This window comes from Alosa sapidissima, chromosome 15 (genome assembly GCF_018492685.1).
Source record: "Alosa sapidissima isolate fAloSap1 chromosome 15, fAloSap1.pri, whole genome shotgun sequence".
Lineage (NCBI taxonomy): Eukaryota > Metazoa > Chordata > Actinopteri > Clupeiformes > Clupeidae > Alosa > Alosa sapidissima.
Genome location: NC_055971.1, coordinates 12153645 through 12156879, shown reverse-complemented (window position 1 = coordinate 12156879; position 3235 = coordinate 12153645). Strand labels below are relative to the sequence as shown.

The window sequence follows — 3235 nt, the reverse complement described above, 5'->3', positions numbered from 1 at the left end:
TATATTTCACACATCTTTGTGGCTTTGTGAGATTGGTGTGTGTTACCTTTCGGGTTGCTGAGTGTGACCTCCTCTCCTCTCCACAGGCCCAGGTCAGCTCTCTGCAGCTCCTGGGACACCAGAGCATAGAACTCCAGCGTGGGGCCCAGACCAGTGCCCACCTGAGACACACAAACAGAATCAATATTACTGCTGCCGTTTAAATGACCTCATGTCATATTCACATTACTGCTTACATTCCTACATCACATTCCAACTGCTGTGTTTTTCCCCTCTTTAACAAATAGTTTTGGCAACAGACTGTATATTTACTGTAATGCTAATATATCATTGCTGGACATAAAATTGTTCTGAAAAGGATATAGTGCGAGGTGAGAAAAGAGAAAGAGAAAAGAAATGACAAGAAATGAAGAGAAAGACAGAGTAGAGTAAATGTGGAAAGATGTTAAAAGGGGTCACTTTGGAAAGGCAAACAGGGTGGGAGACTACTGAATGAAGAAGGATATTCATTTATTCATGCATTTATTCATTTAGCCGACACTTTTATCCAAAGTGACTTACAAAGAGGTATAACATTCAAGCAAAATGTGGTCAAAGGAGATAGTGGGAGAAGGACAGGAAGTAGAAAGGAAGTGCATGCTAGGTGTGTTGGGCTGTTAGTTGTTAAGAGGTTGTTAAGGTGCATTCCTTCATCTCCACCTGAACAAATACCACTCCAATTATTACGTTGGTGGGAAACTGCTTCATTATGTACGGCAGTAGGCCAACAGTTATTACATTGGTGGAAAATTATTACGTTGGCAGGATTATTACATTAACAATGTGCAGAAAACATGCAGGTTCTCATTACGTTGGTGGGAAGTGATTACGTTGGTGGGTGCTACAGTGCATGTTACGTGTGTTGGGTTGTTAGAGGTGGTTAGAGGAGGCACTCTCCTTTATTCCTCCATCTCCAGCTGACCAGTACCACTCCACAGGTGTGAGGAGCTCAGCGGTCAAACGTACCTCGTTCTCGTACTGAATCTCCAGCATGGCTCTGGAGCTGCCCAGGTCCTGCATCAGGGACTCCGCCTGCTTCAACAGCTCATCACGGTTTATCGTCCGCTGGAGGGAGGAAAAAAGAGATGTCAAAAGAACAACTCATGATGAACGTAAGTGAAGATCCACACACTAAGAGCTCCAATAGATGAAATGGTTTATTCACCACAAGTAATGTAACGTTTCGGGCCCCACTGCCCTTCCTCAGGCATGAAACGATTAACACACAGCACATACATATATACCCATTATAGGGAAAAAAAGAACAGAAAAGAAAAGAAAAAAAATACAACAGCAAAAAAAGCTTCTATTGTGTTACTTAGTATGCACACTGATCTGCTTAGTGAATGCTACTGATTTTAGCTCAATTAGTTTTCGTTATTTTGTTTTATATTCAGGCATGCAGTAAGGATATAATACAAAAGAGAGAGTATGAGAGAGAGGACTAAAATAGTAATTAGAGTAGAGGAAGTGAGGTGGTACCTTCTTCCTGTCAAGGCGCGGAGCGACGCGGCTGTCCTGGGAGTCGGACTGGTTGATCTCGGGGTTGGTGTCCAGCAGGCGCTGCATGGCGCGGTCACGGTCGAAGGCAGTCACGTAGAACAGCATCTGCCGCGTGTCAAACGGGAAGAAGAACGGGCTGTGGGACAGGAGAGAAGAGGAGGAGATGAACATGACTATTTATAATGACTCATTATTTAGCATTAGCATGAGAGAGTGAGCGTGTGTGTGTGTGTGTGTGTGTGTGTGTGTGTGGTGTCAGTGACTTCACACACGTTTGCCATTATGCTCTTGCGGAGTACCTGACTGAACGGACCACTGACTAATTCAATCTTTTGTTATTTCCCATTCATCACACAACAACTCGCACAGATACGAGTCACACCTCCCCCAACCCAAACACATTTAGTGGAAGCAAGCAGTTGGTCAATTCAACCACGTCACCAAGTCTTGATTGGTATGAGAGGCCAGACTGTGTTTGTGTTAGCCATTAATCTCTCCACCTAAGAGATAGTCGCACACCCACACGTACCAGGTTTTGCCGAGTTCAGTGAGCCAGGTGGGGATGTTGCCGGTCATGATGACCAACGGGTCCTGCAGCTGGCGGTTGGCTTTGGCCGTCAGCTTGCTGTTAATGAACTCACTAGTGGGCACCATCTCCTTACACACACCATTCTGCACACACACAAAAGGAAAGATATCATTACTGGTGCCATACTTTTAGGAATTAACAAGGAATAATTACTGATAACAGTGAGGGCTATTGGTTCGCTCACACCTCATTTGGGGTTGTGTGCACATGTCTGTAGGCGCATATTGTACAGGTAGAACCAGCATCATCTGATGGAGTGCAAGAGCATGACATTTGTGTGTGTATGTGTGTGTGTGTGACTTAAGGAGTGTGTGAGCAAGCATTTGGGGTATGTGGATTGTGTGTGTGTGTGAGTGGGTATGTGTGTGTGTGTGTGTGTGTATGCATGCATGTATCGGTATGTATCGACTAAAGGTCTGTGTTGTGAGCAAGCATTTGGGGTGTGTGTTGTGTCCACTCACATCGTAAAGGTAGAACCAGTATCGGCTGATAGAGTGGAGGACACGGAGCAGCAGGATGACCTCCAGGGAGGGGTCATCGAAGGTGATGTTCTCTGGAGGATCCGATATGAGGTATGACTCCAAGGGGTTGGTGATGCTGGGACAAACACCATCTACTCACACACACACACACACACACGGCAGAGTCAGTTGTAATTATCGGATGCCTTGTTTCTCAAATCAGAATGGCCGCAATGAAGAAAATCTGGACAAATATGCTTAGTCAGGACATGTGGCTAACAGACTTGACACCAGTGCAATACCTGTTACACACACCAGAGGGCACTGTAACAAATTCTTTATGAAATTCAATAGCTTGTGTGTGTGTGTGTGTGTGTACCGTGCCACAGCTCGTCCTGCTTCTTGGCATTGCGGGGGGAGGTTTTGGTGGGAGCTGTCTGTGCTCTTCCTCTCTTGCCTCCCACTGTGTCCTTAGTGCCATCCTCATCCTCCCTCACTGGTTTATACCTGAGACACAGACAGACACAAACACACACACACACACACACACACACACACACACACGACTTCTTTATGCTTGCCTCTGCATATACGAGTGAATAAATGCACTTAATACAGCATTTAAAACAATGTGTGAGACCAT

General features: G+C 45.3%; 1 protein-coding gene across 1 annotated transcript in view; it reads right to left on the bottom strand.

The window, feature by feature from the left end:
- trip12 (thyroid hormone receptor interactor 12) overlaps positions 1-3235 on the bottom strand; it is a 56166-nt gene that overhangs the window by 1142 nt on the left and 51789 nt on the right. Inside the window, exons 31-36 of the mRNA XM_042064633.1 lie at positions 2972-3099; positions 2593-2744; positions 2072-2214; positions 1522-1678; positions 1006-1104; positions 47-161 (exon numbers count right to left, since the gene is read on the bottom strand). Coding sequence (XP_041920567.1) covers positions 47-161; positions 1006-1104; positions 1522-1678; positions 2072-2214; positions 2593-2744; positions 2972-3099 — 794 coding nt within the window. The remainder of the gene's footprint in view (positions 1-46; positions 162-1005; positions 1105-1521; positions 1679-2071; positions 2215-2592; positions 2745-2971; positions 3100-3235) is intronic.